Source organism: Malaclemys terrapin, chromosome 18, assembly GCF_027887155.1.
Source record: "Malaclemys terrapin pileata isolate rMalTer1 chromosome 18, rMalTer1.hap1, whole genome shotgun sequence".
Classification (NCBI taxonomy): domain Eukaryota; kingdom Metazoa; phylum Chordata; order Testudines; family Emydidae; genus Malaclemys; species Malaclemys terrapin.
The window spans coordinates 2,520,646-2,546,263 of record NC_071522.1 but is presented as its reverse complement, the minus strand read 5'-3'; the positions used below and the strand labels follow the sequence as shown (position 1 = coordinate 2,546,263).

The 25,618-nt window shown below is 54.5% G+C and overlaps 1 protein-coding gene across 4 annotated transcripts in view; it reads left to right on the top strand.

Annotated features, from left to right (window-relative positions):
* SSH2 (slingshot protein phosphatase 2) overlaps window positions 1–22,813 on the top strand; it is a 141,302-nt gene extending 118,489 nt beyond the window's left edge. For all 4 annotated transcript variants that reach the window (XM_054008399.1, XM_054008400.1, XM_054008398.1 and 1 more), the window contains 7 exons: window positions 514–607; window positions 764–892; window positions 3,780–3,826; window positions 5,380–5,526; window positions 8,106–8,306; window positions 14,079–14,919; window positions 17,002–22,813. In XM_054008399.1, coding sequence (XP_053864374.1) covers window positions 514–607; window positions 764–892; window positions 3,780–3,826; window positions 5,380–5,526; window positions 8,106–8,306; window positions 14,079–14,919; window positions 17,002–19,041 — 3,499 coding nt within the window. In that variant the 3' untranslated portion in view covers window positions 19,042–22,813. The remainder of the gene's footprint in view (window positions 1–513; window positions 608–763; window positions 893–3,779; window positions 3,827–5,379; window positions 5,527–8,105; window positions 8,307–14,078; window positions 14,920–17,001) is intronic.
* The last annotated feature ends 2,805 nt before the right edge of the window (window positions 22,814–25,618 follow it).

Genomic DNA, 25,618 nt, shown 5'->3' with positions numbered 1-25,618 from the left:
ACGATGGGTGAGCCAGCTCAGAGCACCGGAGCTACAGTACAACTGCCACCGTCCTGGTTGATTAGTAAAGCTATTTTTGCACCCAGCGATAAGGCGACAGGCAGCAGAGGCTGGTGGAATGCATGCAGGCTTAGCTGCAGTCTGTCTCCATGTAAGGAGGTGTGGAGCTGTTACCTTTCCAAGAAAGGTAAGGGGGAAGCTGAGAGACTAGCAGGGGGGTAATACGCTGCCTGAAGCCACTGAAACAGCAAAATACTGGAGAGGTTTTTATGGAGCGCCATTAAAGTACTGGATCCATCCAATGGCGTTTCTGTTCCATATAAAGCACAGCTGTGAACCTGATCTGGGTTTAAGGGAATCCAGAGGTAAAGCGTTAGATTCCTCCCAGGTGGGGATCTTTTCAGCAGTGTCTCGCTCTAGGTGCATCTGCATAGCGTCATTAACCCATTAAAAACCACTGTGAATCAGCTCTACCCAACCTAGCAGTAAGTGGCTGTTGCTTCTTTCTCCTAGCCCCACGGAGCGTGAGCGCACAGAGCGGTTAATTAAAACCAAGTTAAGGGAGATCATGATGCAGAAAGACTTGGAGAACATCACGTCCAAAGAGGTGAGCGGGGAGCCCGCCATCGCCCATGCTGGAACTAGCGTGCGTGAGAATACTGTGGGTGAGGAGGGTGGCTAGCGGGAGCACAGAGGGCACTGCGCAACATGGGCATTGTCCCTTTATTCACCTGGGGAAACCCGGCCTTCTTCTCCTCCTCAGATCCGCACGGAGCTGGAGATGCAGATGGTGTGCAACCTGCGGGAGTTCAAGGAGTTCATTGACAATGAAATGATCGTGATTCTTGGGCAGATGGACAGTCCCACGCAGATATTTGACCATGTCTTTCTGGTAAGCCCTTAAGGCCATGGCCCTGCAAGGTAGAATCCGTTGGTAATCACAAGATTTCTGTGTGACTGAGAACAGGCCTCTCAAGCAAATAACGCCTCTTACCGCCAGTGGGCTGATCTCTGTGTGAAGTAACATTCCCATCAGTGGAACAGTAGTTGCTCCTAGAACTCATGCATTCAGCTGATGCGTAAGGCGAGGTACTATTGGCTGAGAGCTGGCTGGTGTCTTGGACGTACTGACCCCAATGTGATCAATCCAGCCTTGCTGCAGCTCCCTTCCACAGCTCCCAGATGAGGGAAGCAAGTCTTAGCTCTGTATTTCTGCGCTCAAACCTGAGTTCGTGCCCTGTTTCTACTGGCATGTAACAGTCAAATCCCTAGCCCGTCTCTTCCCATACGGGAGCCTGCGTGAGGTCACCGGGGTGTATCTCTCCTTGGGAGGACACAGCAGTGACAAAGAAAGCAAACTGGAACCCAGGCAGGGAAGGGCTGTAGAAGTCACAGGTGGAATTACACTTCCTGTAACAGTAGAGATCTTTTGAACTCATTTCTCAGCTGGGAACAGAGGAGCCTAACAAAGAACCCTGCAGATTATCCACTTAAGGCTGCGTAAACATTTTTCCTTTAATGTTGTGCTTACTTAACTGCCTTTCATCGCTGCCAGGGCCTGTCTACTTACCTCACCTCCAAGGACGAGTCAGCCCTCCCCTTGACTTCCCAGCCCCAGGGGATGGACCCTGGCTTTGTTGGCTTAGCGTGAGGTCTGCTCCTTTTTAAACAGAGCCACTCCTCCTTGAACTAGCCAATCCATCCCAAGCAAGGAGGCCACGTCTCTCCCTCTCTCCTGAAGCTAGCTCCGGGGGTATAATGTGGTTAAATGTGAGCGCTCCCAAGAAATTGGGTGGGTGGAGGGGAGGCAGGAACAGTTAAGCAGCAGAAGTGTCTCAGGCTAATGACTTGCTTTGCCCAGGTGGTTTCTAGTGAGAAGTTCATACAAGCTCATCAGATTAGTCAGAAGTAATCCAGGCAACTTCAGACAGCTTTTGGGACTTGGATGCAAGCAAGCCCATGCAAGAAAGGCTCCCCAGGCAGCACCCAGCAAAGTCTGTCTCTATGGCTCGCGGCAGCCAGGGACGGACGCAAGGTAGAGACCAGTAAGGTGGTGGTCAGCCAGCAATTTCATTCCTGAGCACAGTACAGCTGAGAGGCCAAGGCTGTGCCATGAAATCTCTGGGCGGCTTGGTGCATCTCACTAGCAGGAGAGAGCCCTGTTAGAACCCAGGGAGGGATGAGGAAATCTGAGTAACTGCCTGTGTCCGGGTCTGTTAAGCGGAGCAAGCCAGGGGCGACGTGGTTCCCATGACTGGGAGGTATGAACCTGCTGCAGCTAGTGGGCTGGCTCACTTTGACGGCTTGGGCAGAGCAGAGCGCGTGTGGGCTGGCTGCTCTCGGTCGGCTAGCCAGGGGCTCCTCATGGGGCTTGTGATCTCCCTGGAGTTAGCTCAAGCACCGCTAGTGTTCTCCCCAGTCCCAGGCACCAAAGCATGGAGCTTTGTGGGGAGACGCTAGTCTTCGTAGCGTGCTGTTCAGTGCACCGGCCTGGCCGGGCCCCTGTCATCGTTTTAATGGTGTGTGTTCATTTGAGGAGAGAATCAGCTGAACTGATGTGTTTAAAAAATTACCTCCCCAAGGTTTCTACAGCACATGCGGGAAAGGCCAGAGGACCCCATCGCAGCGCAGTAATGTATATCCCAGTGGGAATACACGAGCCTTGCTGCGAGCTGGATGTGCTGGGAAGGGTTTCATTTGCACAGCATTGTCTGGAATGGAAGAATGTCCGGGCATGTCAGAGTTACCAGCATGGCTGGATGCAGGCACCGCTGACCCTGCCCTGAGTGGGGCCGTTTTCCACCAGTTCTGCTCTGTTCAGCTCCCACCGCACAAGCAGCTTGCTCCACGGGATGGATGTCCGTCCCTTCGGGCTGGGCACGCGGTCACGCAGCCACCCATGCTTTAGGGGTTGGAACCTTGCTGCTCCACTCTTATCATGGGCTGCAGAGTGTCTGGGCTTCTGAAGCAGCTGCTCGTCCATCTCCCTCATGCTGGCTTCGTTTGCCTCTCCTCGTCCCGCCCCCTCCCCCGTCACTTAGCACTCCCCGTCCCCCCTTTCAGTTCAGAATCTACTTTGCGGGAGGAGGCAGGGGAAGCGGCCAGCTGAGGCTTCCACCTCCCTTCGCTCCTCTTAGCAACTGGCTCCCAAGGTGGCCTTCGTCCTCATTCCCACGCAATCTGTAGCATTTGGGTAGTGGACAAGCAGCTAGGCTTGGAGGCCCTGTCTGCTCTGCGGAGAGAAGCTGGTGAGATGGCGAAGCGAAAACCTGCTTCCCTGGCCTGTTTCTGTGCTCACACAGGCAAGAGAAAAAACTCATGCGGTCTTTGATGTGGGAACCCGTGTAGAGAGGGTCTCAGTGGTTTTTACACACACACACTCTCTCTGTCTCTCTGCAGACAGCGTCTCCTCCATGGGGCAGAGTCAGTGGCAGGGTCTTGTGTGGGAGGGGGCTTGTCTTTATTTTTCTGAACTAGGTTTCTCAGTGGCTTTGCAGGAAACTAACTAGGGCTCTACCTGGGTCTGTCTTGCAGGGCTTCCTGTTGATTCAGGGCAGCTCTGATCGTAAAGTGAGATAAGTGTCTGCGCTTTGAGACATGAGCACCATTTTTTTTTTTTTTCCTTTTACTGTCTATTTTCAACAAATCTCAGTTTACAGCACTGGATTGGCCAGCTACCTCCCTGCACAGCTCGCACCCGGCTGGCGGGGGCCGTCCCTCCCGGTGGTATACACTGCACTTCACTCCTGCTGATGCTCCCTTTTTTATTTTTTGCACAGGGTTCTGAGTGGAATGCCTCCAATTTGGAAGATTTACAGAACAGAGGGTAAGCAGCTTTGAGCTGTGTAGCAGGCCCCTGCATGCAAGTTGCTGAGCATGGGTGGGAAGGCTTTGCCTTACCTAAGTCCCTGCACAACCAGATTTCCATCCCAGACCTGCTGCTGCTGTGTGCTAACCAAGGGCTTGCAAACCTAGCATGGTGACGGCGAACTGGCAAAGTAGCACCCCAAGTCCCCCATACGAAGACAGGGAAGGAAAAGGCTCCGGTAACCCTGACCTTGACTGAAACCCACCGACGAGTGCAGGCAGTTGATGGTCACATAGCAACGGGTAACCGAAATCTGCGGTTCCCTCACCGAATAGACAGTGCAGAGCTGGTTCTTTGGGGGGGCCTTTCGTTGGGCTCCGCATGCTGCTCTCCTGGGGTGGGGTGGGATGAGACCCCGCATGCGCTGCACAGAGGCACTCCTCACCACCTGGGCAGGCAAGGGTGTGTCAAAGCAGCTGTCGCTGCCTTAGAGCAGGGGCTGCACTGAGCATCTTGCAGCTCAATGGGATAACGTTCCCCCTTCGTTGCTGTAAGGTTTGGGGTTAGGCGACCCATCTGTAGGCCACATCGATCCAGACAGAACATGCCGGGAAACCACTGGCTACAGCAATCTCTCTTCATCCTGAGCTGAGCTTTTCAATCCTCACCACCCGACACCTGCTCCTAGCCTGGGAAAGGGCATTTTCCCCTGGAAACTCTGCTGCTGTGTCTGCTAAAACATAGAGGCTTGCAGATCTCTCATCAGTTTAGGGGCTCGGGGTGTCTTACATGTGAATACCATGTGCTTCTCTCAGCCACTCACTGCTCAGAATGGTCTGTGCTGGGGAGAAGAATCAAATCTGCCCCAACCACAGGCAGTGCCCTTCCAGTTTCTCTGGGTTCTGGGCAGCTGCAGAATATGAGGGGGTCCGATCTATGCAACCATCAGGAGTTGCTCGCTGTGGCCTTAATTCTGAGGCTAGTCTGGTGTCTTGGATTGAAGTGAAGGGCCTGGTGTGAATCCCAGCATGAAGGTGGCTACGCCTGCTTGGACCCAGGAGAGAGGCATGTTAGGAGGGTCCCGTATTGTTGAGAGCAGGACCCTTCAGGCTAATGCCCTTACCGCCTAGTCTCCTGACACTGCTGGTAACGGGCACGATGGGAAGAGAGATTGGAAATGGGATTGTCTCTCTCCCAGGGGGATGGATTCCAGCTGGCAGGAAGAGATGAAGCTGTATTGTAGCATGTGCCAAGTGACCACTGCTGGCCCTTCTGTGCAATACAGAGCAGGCTGAATGGGCAGGCTGGCCAGTCCTGGCTCAGTTTCCATTCACAGCAGGCTGAAGCCCCTTCCACAGAGACTAGGTTAGAAATTCTACAGCAAACCCTTAGCCTGGCCTCGCAATCAATCCCTTCCTCCCTGCTTTGAAGCCTAACTCCCAGTTTGGCTTGCTCTGTGTTGTAGTCGTGTAACTCTGACTGCTTGGCTCTAAACAGATTCAAAACAAGGCAAAGCCATTTCCTTGCAGAGACGGTCTGTCCAATCTTATCTGCCCTCTGCTTCCACACAGGGTGCGGTACATTCTGAATGTGACTCGAGAAATAGATAACTTCTTCCCAGGCGTCTTTGAGTACCATAACATCCGGGTGTACGACGAGGAGGCTACAGATCTGCTGGCGTATTGGAATGACACTTACAAATTCATCTCCAAAGCCAAGTAAGTCTGCACTTAAAGAACGAACACAATACAGCAAGCTCCTAGTAATGCAATGTTTCCTTCTGGCCCTTCACTCTTTCCAACTACCCTTTGTCCTGTGTTAAGATCGAGACATTTGCATTCTCCGTTCCCGCTGTTGCTGTGTGCAGTGGGCTTTTCTGTCTGATTACAAAAAAAGCCCATGGTAGTAAGCGGGAAAAACGCTGCTATGCGGTCGTCCCCTCGGCTGCACTGCATTTGTAGTGCCTTAGGGATGTTTCCAGGACTTCAGAAACTAAGAACCACTTGAGGTGTTAAACTTCTGTAAAATGTCAAGGGACATAGAGCCATGCAAACACAGCTGTTAATGCCAAAAGGGAATGGGGTTACTTGTTACACAGCATCCCCACTGGCAGGTTTATGTTATAAGAGCGTTGAGGAAGCCCAAACACTCCATAGTGCTCAGCAGTGGGCAGACAGGTAACAAAGAATCTGGTCGCTGTTGGAGAGAGTTCTTCTTCCCTTGTTGATATGTGGGCGAAACAAGTGTGCTGAGTTGGGAGGACAAGGCGACAGTAAAACAAGCAGAGGTTAGCAGACACCGGAAAGCAACATAACCATGAACAAAATCCAAATCATTCCCTGCGTACAAAGCAGGCAGACACTGCTCTGAATAAAACCCTCGTCCGTTAGCACTAAGATGCTTGCTAGACCTCCTATCTGGATGGCCACTTCTGGTCTGGTAGCTGGAGGCCATTGGGTTGCCAACACACGTGCTGCTTCTCTGGGTTTTCTATAATAAGTCCAGCAGCCATCTGATTCAGGAAGACACTGGTCACAGAAGCAATTGGCATGCATTGCCAGCAAGGCTGGGATGGATTTCCAAACGAGGGACTGCCTTTAACCCTCTCTTGTGTGGGGTTTGCATCTGTCTCTTGCCCGTGCCCTAGAGCTGATGACCCGATTGACAATGGCTCCTTCTCCAGCAAATCATTAAGCCTCTCAGTTACCCTAGCGCTATTTATAGATATACTTCTAAAGCACATCGAGCTCCTTGGTCCAATGACTTTGGACCTTGTCCTTGTCAGAAACAGTCTCCTCTCAGGAGGCACATTTTGTTCCCCACCCTGAATTCACCTGATGTTTAAAGCTAGAAGTTTGTGTGAGGCAAGTTAGTTCCAGGTTGGGGCAGTTAAAGCCCTTTGGGCGCTTGTGTGCCTGTCCCACCTGGCCTTCCCACCCACCCCCGGCTTTTCTAGAATCTCACCCATCGGGGGCAGGTGCAGGGGGAGTTCTGACATTTGCAAGTTTTTGCGTAACTTGGGTTATAAAGCATGTTGGGCCAAGTCTTCACTGCAAAAGAGGTGTGGGGTTTTTGTACCTCCAGATCTCTAGGATCTTGGATGGAGATAGCCATCTGTAAAAACACACCTCTCTTTGCAGTGAGACTACAGCCCTAGTGACAGACTCCCTTGACGCAGAGGCCTGTCAGTAACTAACAAATACCTTTTTATCATGCGTATGCAAAGAACACGGGGGCAGGTCTGAACTCTGAAAGCTGTACGGCAGATGTCCGTGCTGGACGAGGCAAATTACAGCCTGTGTGCCTTCGTTTGCCGCTCACACTTTGCTGAAATAAAACCCCTGCATTGCTGGCAATAGAGCAAACCCTTCTCAAGCCAGACCAAACTCCTCACGACTAGCTCTGTACCAAGACTGCTCTGTGCAATGAACAAGAGCCAGGGATGAAAAACGACTTCATGCAGTGAGAGTCCGGAGCTGCTTGGTACATAGAAGCCCGTTGTGACAGATATTGCAACCCCATGCAGTATCTTCGGGGACCCTTTTATTCAATTTATGAATGGTTTATGCATGATTATCTTCTGCTCCAGGGGAGGGTTACCACGCCTCTCCTGGGAGCTAATAACAGTGGGGGCAATGAAGGCTAGTTGCTGAGACTGTAAACCCCTCCAGAGACGTACCACCCCAGGAGGTTTGCATAGACTGGTTCAGCCTGGGTCTTTCAGAGGCCAACAGACAGGGGCTTTTGATTCAAAAAGGCTGAGTTGAAACAGACTCGTGGCCTTTGGACTTGATCTTTGTCCAATCCCACTGAAGGGCTGGAAGGAGCTACTAGGGCAGCGTTTCTCAAATGCACCCAGCTGTTGCTTCTGGCTGTCTCGGTGTTTGCTGGCATCCCCAGCAGGGGATCAGCAGCCTGCACCATGCAGCCTCCTGGGGGCTCCAAGCAGCCCCTCCGAAGGCACGTGGGGCCAGTGTGTGTGCTCGGCTGGCTTCAGGCCCTGGGCTCCAGCTCTGGGCTTTAGCAAAAATTGTCAGAGCGGCCACCAGCAAGGGTCGGTTGGCCCCACACTCTGAGGCCATCCAAAAAATTGTTCTGAGAACCCCTGTTCTAGGGCCCCCAAGGCTGATGGGCAACTCCTGCTATATTTTGTGTGTTCTCTAGGATGCTTTTCCCTTAGAATGAAAGTGCTTAGAAAGAGCTGTGTGGTAACTTGGAGCTCTCCCCTACAATGTCTGCCTCTCCTGAGCTTTTCAGAGGAGGCTTTAAAATCGTCCTTTTCCATTCCCCGCCCTAGGAAGAACGGGTCGAAATGCCTGGTGCACTGCAAGATGGGAGTCAGCCGGTCGGCCTCCACGGTGATCGCGTATGCCATGAAGGAGTACGGCTGGAACCTGGACCGAGCCTATGACCACGTGAAGGAACGGCGCACGGTCACCAAGCCCAACCCAAGCTTCATGAGGCAGCTGGAGGAGTACCAAGGGATTCTGCTGGCGAGGTGAGCTCCGGAGGCAAGGGGGGAACTGGGCCGTAAGATTTCGAGCACAAATCTCTGTCTCCTGCCCTGTATCGGGGTAGCCGTGTTAGTCTGTATCTACAAAAACAACGAGGAGTCTGCTGGCACTTTAAAGACTAACAGATTTGTTTGGGCATAAGCTTTCGTGGGTAAAAACCTCACTTCTTCAGATGCATCTGAAGGAGTGAGGTTTTTACCCACGAAAGCTTATGCCCAAACAAATCTGTTAGTCTTTAAAGTGCCACCAGACTCCTTGTTGTTTTTTGTCTCCTGCCCTGTGTTTCCTAAACACAAAATCATTGCCCAGCCCGCTCTGGCCCAGGCTTCTAGTGAAAGGAGAACCGGAAAGTGTCTGAACCCAAGCGGATTGTGCCTCCTTCAGTACGGGTGCTGCAAAGGAGTGTGGGAAGCTGGGTGTGTCTGCTCTCACACGTCCGAAACCTCAGCTGCTGCTCATCTGTACGAAGCCACAGGGAGCTGTGCCGACAGCAGGGTGTAGCCCCGGACTGCGTGTTGTGGTCGCTGACATTCAGCCTTGATCTTGTTTTTGTACCATGTGCACTGGGGTTTGGAGCCTTGGTTTAATTAAGTTTGTTTTCAGCCGTCACTGAGCCTTTCTGTCTGACCTGACCATGTGGCTGGCCCAGCACATTTGCAGGCAGGTGCTTGTGTTCCTGCCTCATTCAGAATTAGTGTGTGCTTGAGAGAGCTGTCTGACATGCTTCCACTTTGCTAGAAAGGAGGATCAAATTTGGTCACGGATTCCGTGACTTTAACAGAGCTCCATGACTTCTGCTTCAGCCCCGCTGGCTGCCACCCCCGCTTTCCCCCCCCCATGCGGGGCTCGGGCTGCCACCCCCCTTCCCCCCATCCTTGTGCGGGGCTCAGGCTGCCACCCCCCACCTCCCCGTGCGGGGCTTGGGCTTCTGTGACTTATGGTTTATTGCCCATGTCCTGCCCGTGAATTTTAAGTGCCCATGTCCTGCCCATGCCAAAATCTTAACCTTATTCACAGTATAAAGTAAGGCACAGGACACTTGAGTGGCTCCACTGGATAAATTCAGTGCTTCCCTTCGTGGGTGTGCAAGTTCATCGTTCTCTTAGGAGCGGGGGTTGGGAAGAGCGCTCCATTTGTATGGGGAGCCTTAGCCGAAGCTCCACGGGGGGGGGGGGGGGGGGGGGCGGGGGAGCTGAGTAATCTGTCCGAGCACCCAGTGGCATGACAAGGTGTCCCAGGACTAATCTCAACTCTGAGCTAGGCACCAACAGAACCGAATGATTCCACTAGCTTTTACAGCACGGCTAAGTAGGAAACCAGTGCCCCGCTCTGCCGTCTCAGAAATACGGCCCGATCGTCGCAGTATCACAAATCCCTTTTAGAAATACACTCGCTCAATGTCTGCGATGGCTTCGAGGCTGTTTGGCTGAGGAACGGTTGCTGCAGACAGTGCGGGGAGCCCCTTTCCTCTGTAGTCTAAACATCGAGTGTTTATTCCTGGATGGCATTTTCCGCTCAGCTGGGAGGTAAGGCATGGCAGCGGGTTTAGTAACACGCGGCCTGTCAGCTGACTAGTAAAAAGACATCAATATTGCATGTTTCCTGGACATCCCCATAAAGGAGGCGTTAAGCAATGTCCTGACTTGACCTGCTGGAAGGCAAAGATACTTCGTGTTCTGCCAGACTGCAGTATTGGTGCTGGATCCCTCCTCTGCTGCAGGCTGTTTGTAGGTGGGCGCAGATTAATCCTTGGGCAGTTATCTGTGCGTTAGGACATCATCGGCTTTCCCGGCACTCGCCAGTGGGCAGCTCAGACCAGAGCCTGGAAATGTACGCGGTGGTGTTAGAAGAGCAGAGCACCATGCTGATCCGGCTGTGAGATGTTTCCTCTGTCCCGCTCTGGAAAGAGGAGCCCAGACATACATGCTGTCTGTCTCTCTAGGGCTTGCCATGTGGGCGAACACAATTATACTTGGTGTGTGGCTGGTACTTCGCATCCTCAAGCCCTCTATGAATCTAGGTCACCGAGTGAGCTTGTCTGGCAGCCACTAGTACACTGGGAAATCCAGTCAGTGAAAGCCTCTGCGTGATGAGGTCTTGATTTCTTCTTCTTTACTCCCTGTGTGCTAGACTTGGAAAAGTTGATTTGTAACCAGCACGGGAATGCCACCTTCACTCCTGCCATGCGTGGCTCACCCTCACCTTGGATATGCAGCTGCCGAGTCTCTGTCCGCTCTGGACAGGTCTCCAGTAGAATGAGGTTATCAGTGAGGCCTTTGAGCGCACGAGGCGAACAAGTCTGGGGTGAGCTCAGTGCCACGCTGGGCAGAGCAGCAGGCAGAACCTCGGGGCACCACACATTCCTCGTGTATCTGCTTTCACCGCTCCAAAAGGCTTCTCTGCCCTCTTTCGTCACAGCTTTGGGGTCTCCCCTCGAGCGGCCCCCAGGCCTGTTTGCTGTATTAGCCCAGGGCAGATCCGTGCTCCTGTGACTGCTCAGATGGTGGAGTCGAAGCTGGTGACGTTGTTGGGAAGGTGAAGGGGGCGTGGTAAGCGGGATATTGCTTTTCAGCCGTAAACACTGAGCCCCCTGGCTCTTTTTGTCATAGCAGCGGGGATGTTTAGCTCCTTGGAGCTGTCAGCCATTAGCAGCAAGGCCAGAGTCTTTCCTTCACCTCATTAAACTCTCTTCTCCCTCCTAGCAAGCTTGGGCACCGCGCTGCTGCAACGCCCGCTCAGACAGTGTCAGGCAGGGGCCGAGCCCGAGGGCCGTGCTGTGCCTTGCGCAGCATGAACGTTCCTTTTACCAAACCACCTGGGGCCGTCGGCCGTGGGAACAGCTACCAGAGAAAGTGACTGACGGTCAGGGCCCGAGAGCGCTCCTTCACTCTGCCCAACTCCAGCCTGAGACACGGGTGGGGGAACGAGAGACCTTCACTCCAGCTGTGCCCAGCGCCCACTTGCTCTGCTCAACCCTGAGCATGGCCTGGAATTCTGGAGACCCCCTTTTCCCCAGCCCCTTGGGCGACCGTTCTGAGCGCTGGCAGCGCATCCCTGCCGGTTGGAGGGCACTCTCGTCCTCGATCCCGCCAATGGCCCGAGTCTCCCCGAGGGCCCAGGATCTGAAGGTGCAGGTCTCATTGCTGTGTCCAGTGCAAGGGAGGGTTTGCTTTGAGAGCGCTAGAACTACCGGCCGAATGGAGACGGCAGACTCAACAGGGAACCCCTCGCCTCCGCCCCCAACATTTCAGTAGAACTGGGCGGCCAGACAAGGGGAGCCAGGCTGCGTGGCAGCCCGATGGCCTACGCTTGGGTTTGGGCTGTCAGCTCAAGGAAGGATGGTCCAGGGCACTAGCCTGGGACTCCAGAGATGCAGGTTCAATTCCCTGCTCTGCTAAAGACTTCTTGTGTAACCTTGGGCAAGTCACTTAGTCTCTCTGCCTCCATTTCCCCATCTGTCCAATGGAGATAACAGCAGTGCCCTGCCTCATGGGGTGTTGAGGATGAATCTGCTGAAGATTGAGAGGCACTCTGATTCTGGGGTAAGGGGAGCTGTGTAAGTACCCGAGATAGATGGGGAGCCCCTTCGAGTCTCTCCAAGAATTACTATTCCAGAGGGCAGGATCCCCTCTCCAGCTCTCTGTAGGCAGAGGTCTGTGTTGACGCATTGATTTCTCAGCTGAAACTGTGCTGGGCGCTAGGGTGCATCTGTGGAACAAAGTAGACCAAGCAGCATAGACGTCTGTGTAGGAGAAGCACGGCCAAAGCTTTCATCCAGGTGTCTTAGAAAATGGCTGTTGGTTTGCAGAAATGAATCTTGGTTTGTGGTCTTTGAACCTGCTTCTGGCACCTTGTATCCTTGCTCAATGGGGGAGGTCCAAGGTTAAAAATTAACAGGGTGAAATCAGGCTTGGTTATTGCTGTTACCTGGGCTCAGGCTCTGCTGGAGGCAGATAAAACACTCCTGCAAACAGGTGACTTGAATTTCAAAATAAAACACACATGCAGAGTTCATGCCCCGCCTCTCTGGTGACTGTGTGATGAACCGCCCAGAAAGCTCTGCCCGATGTGTGCCCGTAGTGTCCAGACAAGGTCCAGTCACAAGCTGGGCACATTGTGCTGCAGGTTGGACTGCACACGGGAGTATAGCGAGAGACAGTCCGGGCCCCAATACGTTTGTATTTAACCACAGTGTCCCTGAGAAGGATTTTCCAGAACCGGGGGCACAGAGACAAAGCAGTGTGCCCGAGGACATGCAGGCGGGGAGCCCTCCATGGAGCTCTGCCCTCCCGAGTCCCGGCTCATGCTGTAATCCCAACATCCTTCGTAAACAGAAGGAAAATGTGGTGACTGCCAGGAGCGGTAGTCGCTGCTTTATGTCATTGCATTAACGGATATTTGCAGACAAAATACTCTCCGTCTCCAGGGTCCGTTCCCAGCGGGAGCCAAGTGCATGTATCTGACAGGCCCTTCATAGGTCTGGTCCTGCCCCATTTCACACACACCGACTCTTGGTGCCTGACTGCTGGGTCTGCAATCTAATTCGGCACTGGGTTATTTTGTAAGGACCCCCAGCTGTAGGGCATTCCCCATCAGAAACGTGCAGCCTTGTTAGGCCTGTGCCGGTGTCTTAGCTAAGCAGCGTACCTGTGCTCAGCAGATCTCAGCGCGCACGCAGGCGACTAAGAGGGGAGATTGCAGAAGGGCATCCACAGACTTGGCTGGCTGCCCGCAGCGTCCTTTCGAGCTGGTGTGTGCTCTCCTCCTAGGGGGAGCTGGTGAAAGTGCAGCAAGCAGAGGAAGGGAAATCTAAAGTGCAGGGCTGGGCTGGGCATGTGTTTTCATTGGTCCGGTTCCACTTCGGAGAAATGGCCCCATTGTGTGGGCCGCGAACACAACAGTTCTCAGAACAGGTGCTGCTGATGCCGTTAGCTCGAGCGTGTGACTGCTGGGACCCTCCCGAGGATGTTTTCCAGCAGCGAGGGGGGTGGCTGTCCTGGGCCTCTGTCCTGCAAACAAGATGCTATTTTTGGCCTCCTGTAACCATGCAGGATGTCCCCAGCCCCCACCCCGCTCTGGTTTCCAAAGCTCAGTCATTTACCAGAGCCTGCCCCACGGGTGCTGGATCCCTAGGGGGGGATTCAGGCATCCTTTTGTTCCGGGCCCCCCATCTACCCCGCTGAGCGTCCCCTCGGCTGTCGCCCTGCAGCGTGTTCTCCCCTTCCAACACGTCCATTGTCTGCATTGGATAAGGGACCAAGTTGAGCAGAATTCCCTGGGGCCAGTACAAACCACTGGGGGTTCGTGCGTGTAAACGACTTACACCCCCATGCTTGTTTACACAGAGGGGTGTTCTGGGGCCCATTGCAATTGTACCCACTCCCCGCAGGGCGGAGCTTGCCCCTGGGAGCAGAAAGTGCAGAGGGCAGAGGCCTGCTTTGTATTACCCCTTCCTATTGGTTGGTTTTCCTACTGTACTGTTGTCCCCTGCCCCCGTGGCATACAAGCTGCTTGCCTGCCATGCTAGAGCGGTGCCGGCGGCACCAACTTGGCCACTTAGGCCCAGGTGGATTCATTTTCTGACCACGTTTAATGGAAGGGACTGGTGGTTGCCGCTGAATCTGGCCCACGGGCTACCATGGAAGTGCCCCCCCCCCACTTATGCCAGCCTGGGTTTGGCCCAGGGTTGTATTTTAAGCACGTGAGAGCCACAGGTGATGTCTGACAGTGACTAAAATGTTTCCCTTCTCCCGCAGCAAACAGCGGCATAACAAGCTGTGGCGGTCGCACTCGGACAGCGACCTCTCGGAGCACCACCAGCCCATCTGCAAACCCGGGATGGAGCTGAACAAAAAGGAGATCACCACTTCTGCAGAGCAGCTCTCCGAGCCCATGGCAAACGACAACCACCAGCCTGCGTCTCCCGTCTTCTCAATGGGGCCGCACGTGGACCGTCTGCTCCAGCAGGACACGGACGTGATCGAGGAGCTGGGTGCCAAAGAGAGGAGGATCCGTTTGGAGTTCACAGCCAGAGACTTCCGCGCCGAAAAAATAGAGGACGAACTGAACCTGAACAACATCAACGGGTGTCCGGCAGGGTGCTGCTTGGATGAGTCAGAATTTCCCCTGGATAATTGCCATTCTTCTGAGGCCTTGATGCAACTTGAAGAGCCTTTGGAGATGGCCACAGCGTTCCCTGATTTGACCGTGGATGATCTAGAGACAGATGCCCTTAAAACTGACCTGAACGTGCATTTGGTACCCATGGAGGAATTCACGGCTTGTTTAAAAGACCTTCCCAGGTCGCCTGATCAGAATTCCCCAAGCCCACAGCTCAGTTCCCAGCCTGAAACCACAGACAGGATTGATTTCCTCAGTGCCCTAGAGAAGTTTGAGGAGCTGTCCCAAGAGAGCCGGTCTCACGCCTGTTCTCACTCCAAGATGGACGAGCAGGGAAGCGGAAGGAACGGGGTCTCCAAGATGTCTGTGCTGGAGGTGCTGCCAGCAGAGACTGCTGTCAATACCCAGAGAAATAACTCTGCGGGCAACTCCCCTGCAGCACCAGAAGAGTCTTCCACAGATGAGGAACAACCAAAGGTACCAGTGGCTTGCTGCTTTCCTGTGAACTGCTGTTGGAATGTTTCTGATGGCTGTAGGAGTCTCTTGCTGTATGGTTAATGCAGTGGAAAGACTGCAACATTCTGGTCTTCCAGTTAATGTGATAAACTCTTAGATATAAAGCTTTGCATAAGGAGAGCAGCGAGGTGGTGGTAGTACAGCTACCCAAGCACATGCCCCTAGCCTGGGAATCACATCTAGTGCAGTTGTTTGTCCCCAGCATAAACACCACCAAACAGCCTGACCAAATGGGCGACGTTCTCGGATGGAAAGCTCCAGGCCCGGGGTAGCAGGTCGGGATGGAGGGACGGCGGTAGATCGGTGGGCGTGATTGTTGGATAGCAAAGCGGGGAGGGTCAGCACTGAGGAGCCTGGGCAGAGCTACAGGCAGTGAACCCCAAACTTGGAACAGAACTGAAGAGGGGCTGCGGATCGGGACTGAGGTGCACCGGCAGAGCTGTATGAAGGGTTCTCAAGCCTTGGCATAGCCGGGGGGCAGGGGAGCAGCAGGTCAGGCCTGAAAGGCGTTGGCAGAGCTGTGTGTGGGGAGCCCAGCACTGGAATCCAAGTGGGGGGAGCTGCAGGTCAGGATTGGGTGACTAATGCTATCGGTGGTTCGTTTTCATGACTAATGAACCCCCACCCCAAAAATATAAACGTAATGTCTGCTGGGCAGTGCATCTGTTCAAGGGGCAAGGACACAGGTGGGAACAGGACACTGCAGTTAGGTGCCCTTTGATTGGCAGTTGTCTAGAGTCTTAATGCCATGCAGAATGAAAAAGGAAGCTAGAGCCCTTTAGACCTAAACATCTCGTATCTTAGTGGGCTATGGCTGATCAGCAGTGGCGTGCTGGCTGCTTCTCCCAGAGCGCTCTCGCTGGTTGAGTTGTAGGTTTTATTCGACTTTCTGTCTTCCACTGAGGATTTTTTAAATGTAGTAAGTGCTGCAGACCGTTCTCCATTCACGACTCGGACTGCAGCTTGCCAGCAGAACGGTAACCCGTGTCCTTAGAGAGCTCAAGGGGGTTATGTCCAAGAGGATGCTTTTTATATGTAAATTGTTGACTTGTTGAATGGGATCTAGACTCTCTAACCGAAGTAACTGAAAGGCTGATTTTATGTTCTCACCTTTCACTTGGAGAGTCGCTGCTAATGGCCGTTGAATTTGTCCCTTGTCAGATATCCGAGTGTGATAAACGTGACGTTCAGTGGTGCACCCCAGGAGACATGTCGTTGACGTAGTTTAACTCCGAGTATTCAGAATTCCTGCCTCCTTTCTCTGCTGGGCCAACTGAAAGAGGGTGCTGGGAATCAGCCCTAGTTCTCTCTCCAGTCAGACCAGGCTGGCAGTTCTGACTGTGATCTTGGTTAATCCCAGACCTGCTTTTTCCTGGGAAACTGTTTTACTTGAATAGTGTTCTCTTTTGGTTAGTACAGCACTGGTTGCCTCCTTTCCATCTTGGGCCAAGCCTGTTTGGTCCTACCTAATATTTTAGTCCAGTACCCCCAAGGCACAATTGACAGAGTACTTACTAGTGGCCCTGTCTCTGCTCTAGCATTCCGAGCTACTCTCCAGTGGAAATTGTGGAACGTTTAGACTCCAACAAGGGCCTTTAGCGTACGGATCCGGCCTTTAGCGTACGGATCCGGCCTGGTTGTTGGATTTAAAGTAATCCATAGTCCTTTTCATTCCTCTTCTGTACAGGGTGAGAACTCTCGCTCTTATTCTTATTTTCTTTTCAAATGACCTAAATTTTGCCTTCGAATGCATGTTAAGTAAGAAGCACATGGAAGTTGGGTGCCTAAATCTCCTGGCATCTAAATGCCTTAGGCCAGTGGTTGGAACGTTTTGAGACCAGAGCACCTGTGGAACTGCTCCAGTAGTGAGCATCCCAGTCTGCCTCCTTGGAGTGAGCTCCTGGCGCTCATTACGCTGCATTAGCACCGGGGCCTTTTTCTTTCTCTTGTATGCGTGTTCGTGGCAGTTCAGGCTGTCTGACTGCAGGTGTTTTGTCAGCAAGGCTGCTGTGCACTTTGTAATAAGTCTCTCTGTGTTTGCAGGACATCTCTGAACTGAGCACCATGGGCCCTCTCACAAGATCCCACTCGGAAAATGCAATCTCTGTGAAAGAAATCATAACTGAAATTGAATCCATCAACCAGGGCGTAGGACCGTGCCAGCAGAAGATGGAGGGCTCAGCCAACCATGCCCAAGCACCGAAGAGGAATACAGTCCATGAGTTGTCTGTAGAGGTGGTCTGGGCATCTGAAAATAAACCTGGGAAGGCTGAGCAGAGCGAAGGAGCTTGCATTGCACAGCAGGAAACGGCAAAAGACTTTCCAAAACCAGACCAGGAAGGTGCTCCCACCTTCCAACCATCTACCTGCATGTCAGATGTGGAAGAAAGAGATCCCGCAGAAGGCCAGCAGGAGCCTCGAGTGCAGGGTCTGAACCCTGGGTCGAAGTGGTGTCCGGGATCTGTTAAACGTGCCACCTTGGAATTTGAGGAACGCTTGAGACAGGAACAAGAGCACCAGCACGTTCCCCCCACGTGCCTGCTACCTACTCGCAAGAATTCCAAGACTGATTCTGCAGCTGCCGAGCTCGTGCCAAAGGGAAGGACTGAGGAGCCGTCGCGGGAGCTGGATCCCGCCCGTAGAGAGAATGAGAGCGACAAGGCTAGGGCAAAGAGCCCAGCAGCCGAGGGTGCATTGCCTCATGGCCCTGAACTGCCGGCTGACCCGCAGCTGTCCCCACCACTCGCCCCTTGCCTTGTGCAGCCGGCTCAGGAGTCGCCGCTGGCAGAGCCTGGTGCTGAGCAGGAAGTGCTCAGGACGGTGGTGTCGTTGGATGGCTCTGGGGAGCCAGCCCTGCCCTGTCACCTCCCCAAGAGGATAGAAATTATCGAGTACACCCCCATGGGCACGCCCCCTGACCTCCATGAGCGTGACAGCAGCTGTGAGCAGGCCACGCTGGAGAACACTGCCGTGTTGCTTCCAGTCGATGAAAATTTGAACCCTTCAGTGTGCGCAGAGACGGCACCTGTACATCCAGACGCTCTGCCTTTGCATAACCCTTTGGTACTAGAGCACAGGGAGATCGGGCGGGCTACCTTCACCCTGGGCAGCCCCGAGGAAGAGTACGGTGCGGCACTGATTAACCTCGATACCTCTTCATTCGTTGGCCAGGTGACGCGCTCGCCTTCAGAGGGCCTGGATGACCTTTGGCACCAACGCGTCGTTCACCTGGAGGGCATTACGGAGCACAGCACAAGCACGGACGATGAGCCAGTGGCACCGAGCAGCCTCTCAAGGAACGGGCATGTCCTGTGCGGGGCAAGTGACAGTGCCTTGATGGAGCTGAGCAACGAGGACTTGCATTTCATCAGTGACAGCACTGAAGCCATGGATGTCTCTTTCCTCCCCTGCGGCCTCCCCCACAGCTCCAACAGCCCCAGCATCAAAGACCTGAGTGAGACTCCCAGCTCAGTGAAGCAGCGTGCGAAGGAACTTGAGGCCCGGGTACGGCAAGCTGGGCTTACCACGCCGTCCCAGATGAAACGCTCGGCATCCTTAGCCAAGCTGGGCTGCCTGGAACTCTCTCAAGATGACTTAACCAAGAGGGAGTCGGCCTCTTCCCATGCCAGCCTGACCTGTCCTGACTTGCTGCCCGCCTCCCCGAGGACTGGTCAAGGCAAGCGTGGGGCATTGGCCGAGCACGGCTTGGAAGGCCCACCTGAAAAGCCTTGTGCCTCCTCTCCCCTTATTTGCCAGGATCCAAAACCCACCAAGCATTTTGTAGAGCAGCTTAAAACAACTGAGTGCATTGCCCAGAGCCAGCCGGTGGAGAGGCCGCCCGTGCAGTATGCCAAAGAGTTCTGCTCAGCTCCGCAGAGTGTGTGTCCCAGCGCAGATCCTAGATTGACTAGCTTGGAAGAGGGTCTTCCGCTGCTACAGACGCAGGTACTAGACTCTTGGCTCCCGGTTCCAAGCCTGGCTGGAGCACCTAGACATCAACACGGTAGAACTCACCCTCTGAGGAGACTAAAAAAGGCTAACGACAAAAAGCGGACAAGCAATCCGTTCTATAATACCATGTGATCCTGAGCCCTCAGCTGTGACTTCTTTTTAAACAAAACCCATGTTGTTGTGTTCATACAAGGGGCAGGTGTAATATGTAAGGAACATGCACTTTATTCGTTAATTTTATATATTTTGTCATTTTACTGTTCCTGGCGCATGTAGGTTTGGGTTGTATTTTGTGTGGGACGCTGACTGCAAAACCATTTGTTATTTTTTTAATTATTTTTAACTCAAATAACCTCAAATATTCTTTGTTTTCAAAGAACACCTTTCATAAGTGACCATTGCTGTTGGCAGTTGGCTCATCTCTGTGTGGTGAAATCGTGAGGGTTAGGTTAGATTGGAACCAAGGCACAAATAACTTGAAGACACACACACACAAATTGGTGCTAGCTGGGGCACTTACCGGAGTGGCAGCTGGTGTAAATATGAAGGTTGTGCCAAGATTTGTTCGTGGCTTTTTTTTGATCCGCTTCGAGCTAACTGGAACTCCACAACAGTGACAAATGGCTTCTGAAACTGCCTCAGTGCAAACCCGTCGGGTTGGCTTGTGCCTGTAGCCCAAAGGCAGCTGATGGCTGGGCTGCACTTTTCAGTCTCTCGCTGTGGCTCCAACTTTGGAATGCAAACTTGCCCAAAGTTGCATGGTTTGTTTCCAGGGAGTGGCTCCAATGTGACTTCCCTCCTCCCCCCCCCAATGCATAAAGTGTCATGACCAGTGGGGTTAGAAACTTCAAACAGCAACCCCTCCCAGAACCAGCCTCTCCTCTGCTCCGAACCTGGGGCTGCCAAATTCATTTGAATTTCATAATCTAAAAGAACCCATTTTAACAGCAGCAATTGGGGGGAAAACTGACGTGTGTTCTTTTAAAACAAACAATTCTATAGGGTTTTAACCCTTTCGTTACTTGAATACTGCTGTGGGCCTTCTGAGTTAATGGCCATATCATCTGTTCACCTTTCTCTCCCCCACCCAGAGCTGTTTTTTCTAGTGCTGCCCGAGTGATTCTCCCCACACTCACATACACACTCAGCTGGCTCTCAGACCCGAAGGCTGATGTAATTGTTACATGTTTCCCCTCGCTCTGCTCTCACCTTAACACTTAACCTGGAGCAATGATTTGTCTGGAAGTTCCCTTTCCCCCCTCAGTTGTGTACATACAGTATTTATCTAGATAACTTTTGTTATTTCTTACATTGTTTTCTTGAAAGGACAAGACTGCATTCTGTAAACTGGAAAACAAACCCCCCCCGACTCCAACTGAGTGGTGTTCATTGGCCTCTGCCCGAATGCTTGAGTGGGTTTCCTTTTGTAAGCTGTCTTCCCTCCCAGCAAGTGAGAACCCGTTGCCCGCTTCTGCCAAATGTCTCCATCCTCCTTAAGTCTTGCGAGAGCCCCTGTTGCAGGACGTTCCCCTCTTCCACTGCAGAATGGCGGGATGGTATTTCAGAGCCTCTCCGAGGTTCAGCCGGTTTTGCTCGAGAGTGAGCACAGGGCAGGGCTCAGCTGGCCCTTGGCGGCTGGTTTCCAGTGGTGCACTGCAGCACCTTTCACAAATGTCCCCTCTAGCGAATTCCAGCTCATTTGAGCACCGACTCGCCGTCCTGCAGTGCTGGTGCTAGGGCCCCAGGGGACTTTTGGTGGGGCCTGGCATTTTGTTAACCGCGCTGGCTACGCATCCTGCCAGAACCAAAGTAACTAGCAAACCCCCTGGCGTTCTTAGCAGCTGCTCGTTGCAATGGGGCTGAGCCCTGGCCAGGGCGGCGTTACAGGATCGACGGTGCTGTGTGCACATCGGTTTTGAGGGTGAGGTGAAACGGGCAATGCCCGACTCAGACAGTGCTGCGCAGTCACTGAGAGCAGAGCCCAGTTGGGTCCTGCCAGGACTCGCGGCTGGAGCAACGTCCAGCGGGGCCGGTTCTGAGCGCCAGAGTTAATCACGTAGCAGCAGTGACTGTCCTGAGGATCCCAGAACTTGCGAGGGGCCGTGGCTGAAACACTGGCCCAGGCAGACCGTGGGCTGTGGAGCACTGGGAAGGGGCTGGGGCTGCTCTGTGAGGAGGACAATGGAAGTGCCTTGTTTGCCATCCAGCACTGGGCTTTGTGGAGTGCAAACGTACAGAGCTGCCTTAGCCAGCGCGGGCACGCGGCCTGCCAACAAACCCACAGTTGGCTTGCAGGAAGAGTCCCCGCGGGAGGACGGAAAGGGGGATTGAAGAGACGTAGGGGCTCAGGAATCTTGCCGCAGGACTCTGCTTCTTCACAGAGCTGGCACCTGCTCCTTCCCCGTGTTCTGTGGGAGTGCTGGGCACCCATGGCTCGAGCGTCGCACGGCTATTCTGGCTGGACCACATGAAGCCGTCGGCCTGTTCGCAGCACCGGGATGCTAGGCCAGAATCCGCTCACCCATTGCTCTAGCCCAGCCCGGCTCTGGCATGCCTGAGTGAGCAGTGACTTCCCCACCCGCTGCTGGCTTATGGCTGGAGGGTGAGATCTGGGAGCCTGTCATGGTTACAGCGTGGCTTGGCCAAGACGCCCCAGGTGATCAGTCTGGGAACTGACGCAGGTGCTGTCCTGGCTGAGAGGATGCAGCAGCATGCCCAGTCCCCTCCGCCGCTGTGGGGGCTTGTGACAAATGTTTAAAGAACCATGAAGGGATTTCTGTACAAAGCCGCCATTCTGCTGATCACTTGCAAAGCTCTTGGAGGATACACTGTTTACATTGTGCCCCTGACTCCTGGACAATATCTCTGCCCCTGAGCTCCGGCTGTACTGTCAATTGCCTGCCGTGCGAGCCTTGCACGGAGGGTGCCATGGGGTTCGGTCCTCCCGGATCGTGTGTGCGCGTGCGTGAAACGTGAACTGGTCTGTTGCACTCATTGATGCGTACGTAGCTTTCTTTGAGCCGATCAAGAAAATGTGTAAAAAATCCCCTTCTGCTCAGTCGTGGCCTATTCCAAATGCACATCCGAATGCCGAGGTCAGCCCTGGGTCTGGTTCCCTGCTTCATTTCAGCAGGGTGGGATTTAGCTCCGTGTTGCTCCTGGCACACCTCAGGCTTCCCTCCAGACGACAGCCGAGGTCAGGACGTGGGTTTTAAACCGGTACACGCTTGTCTAGAGCCTGAGCTCCCCCCCCCCCCCATGCACATGCCCAGGGGCAGTAACAACGCCCCCAGCCTGTCGTTTCAGCTTCCTTGCGGTGCACAGCCTGTCTGGGAGTGGGGTGCATGTCACTTCCCCCTATGGTGAGTGACCCAGCTCAACAGAGTGCCACATCCCTCTCCCGAAGGAAGACCTGCAGGAGCCTGCCTGGTGCGGGAGACAGGAGGGGGGCCGAGGCTTAACCCCTCACAGCTGGCAGAGGTCCCCCCACACACACGCTGGGAGGCTGGTGCTGGGCCGGAGGCTAGAGCTCAGCCCACGCACACCTAGATCCTTGCTTGGCTCTGACCCACGTGCCGGTGCCTTTTGGGGTTGGTTTTTTCCCTACAACTGTGACTTCCGTGCATTGGTTTGTAGGAACTGTTCTTGCTCCAGAATTCACAGCCAGGCAGGCTCCCTCGCAGGGGCCCTGCAGCACCTGTTCCAGAGACAGCTGGAAACGGAGTTCCGGACTGGGGGGGGGCACTTCATCTTGTACCCTCCCCTGATCTTCCACCGCCACTGGGATGTTCCCACTGGTCCCAGACTCGTACCCACGTGCTTGGCTGTTTGGAAATGTGAACTCGTGCACTGATGTGCACATCCAATGTTCTTGTTACTGAATAAATTTTTATTTTGAGATGAAGCATGTGGGTGCCTCAGTTTCCTGGGGGGCGGGGGGGAAGGAGACACGGCTGGTACTGTGGGGGGTTCATGGGACTCAAACGTGAGCCATCTTGCTCGCAGCGCGGGCGGGAGTGGTGAGCATGAGCAGGGTGCTGTTAGCCAGGCACTCCCAGGCTGACCTGGTACGTGACAGCCCGTGTTCGTCTCACCTCCTGGCTAACCCAGGCTGTGGGATTTCGTCCGGTTGCTCCTGAGTTAAGGTCACGTGACCTGCGCTGGCTAAAGTAGATCTCCTAGGGGAGGGAGGCAGCAAGAGACTGGCTTGGCAGCTTGCTCCACGGGTTCCTTGCCCTCTGCTGTGGGGGGAAAAAATGCAAAGGATCACGTGGCCCATGGGGACTCGGTCAAGCTAGGGGTGGGGGTCTCTAGCACCATGATCAGCTGTGATTGGCAGGAGTCCTGGGAGCAGGGGCAGCCAGCATTAAGTGCTTTTGAAACATGGCCTTATCCCCATCTCCCCTCCCCACCTCCTGGGAAATCCTTGGGTGTAACCTGGGCCCCGAGAAGGAGAATCTGGCCCTCTGCTGTGGGTCCTGCCTGCCCTTGCCTAGGCCATGGGGGAGGTGCCCAGCACAGGAACCGCTCCAGCCAAACTCCTGTCCCCTCTCCGCATTGCTCTGCACCTAAGGCACCCCTCGGAGCTAAGCCAGGGCAGGCCTGGTCGCTGCTGGGATGGGAGGCCCCCAAGGAGCAGTCGTCCTTAACGCCGCAGGAAGCGGGGGTGGTGGTTTCAGTCGGTGGCGTTTTCTCAATCCAACACCGAACTAGCATCCCCCAAGCTGCGCTGGGAGAGCTGGTCACGGAAGGATCCCCGGCATCCTGGCCCTGGCTATTACGACTTGCACGTTTCTTCCGAACCTGCAGCTGGGCGAGGTACTTCCCTTCCCTGGGAGCTTGGGGCAGCCCTGCTAGCCAGGCAGCCAGCTGCTCTGAGCTGCGTGCGCGGGGGGGTCCGGCAGGTGAAATGCACCAGGCAGCTATCTTGCATGCTTAGGGTTTAAATGAGAGAGGATCACCCCCACCCCCCGATTTCCTGATCCATCCTGCAGGGATGAGGCATTTATCCAGGCACGTTCAGATTCCCTTGTTAGCTGGGGCGCGGCTGGCACTCGGAGCAGCCCACGGAGGGGTCTGGCTTCTGCAGCTTGTCCAAAGGCAGTGACTGGGCTAGTGGGTCGAAGGGGAAGAGGAGGGAGCTGAAGGGAATAGTGGTTAAACTGAACTATTCAACTCAAAGGCGTAAGAAGTACTGAGGTGCTGTTGAAGGTTGGGCAGGGCCTCCATTAGGGGCCGGGCCAGGCCTGGTGGGATCCGGACTAGCATACCAAGCAGCAGGACTGGGATTCTAGCTGTAAGAGCAAAATGCATCCCCAGCAAATCACACATGGGCGACCTTCCCCTGGTCCCTAGGCCCCGGCCTCTGTCCTCACATTTGTCCTCCAGGTGCCCTACAGCCGGGGCTACAGCAGCCCATTCCACAGCCTCCAGCAGCAAAACACCCACCAACTCCTTTTCTGGGATATCCGCTTAATCCAAAGCTCCTGGCCTGGCCTCCTCTAAGTCTGTCCGCCCCGCCGAGAGTGCAAAGCTGAGGGGCTGCTGCCCCTGCCCTATTCCCTGCTGTACGTGGCCTAGAACACAGCTGTGAGCCGGTCTCACCTGCGGCTGTGCAAGAGGACGGTGGGTTCGATACCAGCTGGCCTAGGCGAGAGGCCGCAGCTGAGAAAGAACCTCTCAGGCCTGGAACAAGATCTGGGCAAGGGCAGGGAGCGACTTCTCCCACTGCAGAGCATTGGATGTCAGCCTGCGTCTGATCTTGGACAAGTTCCTCCGGCGGCAGGGGGCACAGGCATGTCCCCGTTATCCACCCCAACGAGACTCTGCTGCGCAGCGCTAATGCAGCCCAAGCCGCCATGGACACAAGGGGAGGAAACGCCAGGAGCGTTGGCCTGCTTGGACCAGGAGCTCTCCAGCGGGGATGGCACAGGCTGCAGGCGGAGAGACCAAAGGTGAGCAGGTTGGGGAGGGAGATCAGTCAGAATTCCCCCCTTACTCTTGGGGCCAGGCTCCATCCAATGCCCCAGGCACATACATCTGGCCTGGGCTCTGCTGCCCCAGGAAGGCCGAGAGACAGAGGCACCCTAGCCCCATGGAGAAAACCTTCCCCTGTTAGCAAGGAAAAACCCAGAACTAGGGCGTGAGGGGGGAGGTGATAATATAAAGTAACATCCAATAGAACAAATTCACTACACTAGAAAGCAGCATTCCCCCCCCCCCTCAGCGGGGGGGACACTAAATCACCAGCACAGTAAAAGATTTCCAACAACCCTCTGGCACCCCAACGGGCATCAGCCCCTCCTCCAGCATCAGCCGTCACCCTCCTCTTTGCCGCTGCACCTCCTTCCAGTGGGTCCACAGGCGAGCACCAGCTCCTCACCTGCAAGGCCAAACCCCTTCCCCAGCCACCCAAACTGCCATCCCTCCGTCCCCTGGCCAACATGCCCAGCCTGACGCTCCCTGCCACCAGCCAGGCATGGTCCAGCTTCCTCAGCAAATCCCCTTTTTACCCAGCACCGTCTCTTCTGTCTGCTGCCCCCTTGGGGCAGATCCCGAGCCCCCTCCCCAGAGCCAGCTGCCTTCTCACTGGCCGTCTCTCCCTGCAGGATGCTGGGCGATTCTGCTGCACCAGGTGCTAATGCCAGGGTCAGAGCGCCTGCAGCGGCTGGAGAACAGGCGGTGCAGAGGAGAGCCATGGGATGGAAGG